The 594-nt window shown below is 52.5% G+C and overlaps 1 protein-coding gene across 1 annotated transcript in view; it reads left to right on the forward strand.

Annotated features, from left to right (window-relative positions):
* Window positions 1–594, forward strand: part of bud31 (BUD31 spliceosome associated protein) — an 11330-nt gene extending 10736 nt beyond the window's left edge. Inside the window, exon 4 of the mRNA XM_082964620.1 lies at window positions 247–594. Within this exon, the coding sequence (XP_082820746.1) occupies window positions 247–297 (51 nt within the window). The 3' untranslated portion in view covers window positions 298–594. The remainder of the gene's footprint in view (window positions 1–246) is intronic.

Below are 594 nucleotides of genomic sequence, written 5' to 3' on the forward strand. Positions count from 1 at the left end.
TCTGTCTCTCTGTCTCTCTCTCTCTGTCTCTCTGTCTCTCTCTCTCTCTCTGTCTCTCTGTCTCTCTCTCTCTCTCTCTCTCTGTTTCTCTGTCTCTCTCTGTTTCTCTGTCTGTCTCTGTCTCTCTCTGTTTCTCTGTCTGTCTCTGTCTCTGTCTCTGTCTCTCTCTCTCTCTCTCTCTCTCTCTCTCCTCGCTGTGTCTCTGTTTCTCTCTCTCTCTGTCTCTCTGTTTCTCTCTCTCTCCAGGGGAGGATTATAGAGTGTACCCACTGTGGTTGCCGAGGCTGCTCCGGCTGAATCGTCAGGATCGCCTGGCTCTTCTGCTGTGGATCGTCTAGTCAGGTCTGGATCGCCTGGCTGTTCTGCTGTGGATCGTCTAGTCTGGCCTGGCTGTTTTGCTCTGGATCGTCTAGTCTGGCCTGGCTGTTTTTCTCTGGATCGTCTAGTCTGGCCTGGCTGTTTTGCTGTGGATCGTCAGTTATTTTCTACGGGACATCAGGGCTCGTCTACTCCACCTGTGTGCTTCATGACCCTGGAGCGTCTAATCTCAAATACACCCCTACTCTCTGGCCCCCTACTCTCTGGCCCCCTACT

Source organism: Salmo salar, chromosome 18 (assembly GCF_965601325.2).
Source record: "Salmo salar chromosome 18, fSalSal1, whole genome shotgun sequence".
NCBI lineage: Eukaryota > Metazoa > Chordata > Actinopteri > Salmoniformes > Salmonidae > Salmo > Salmo salar.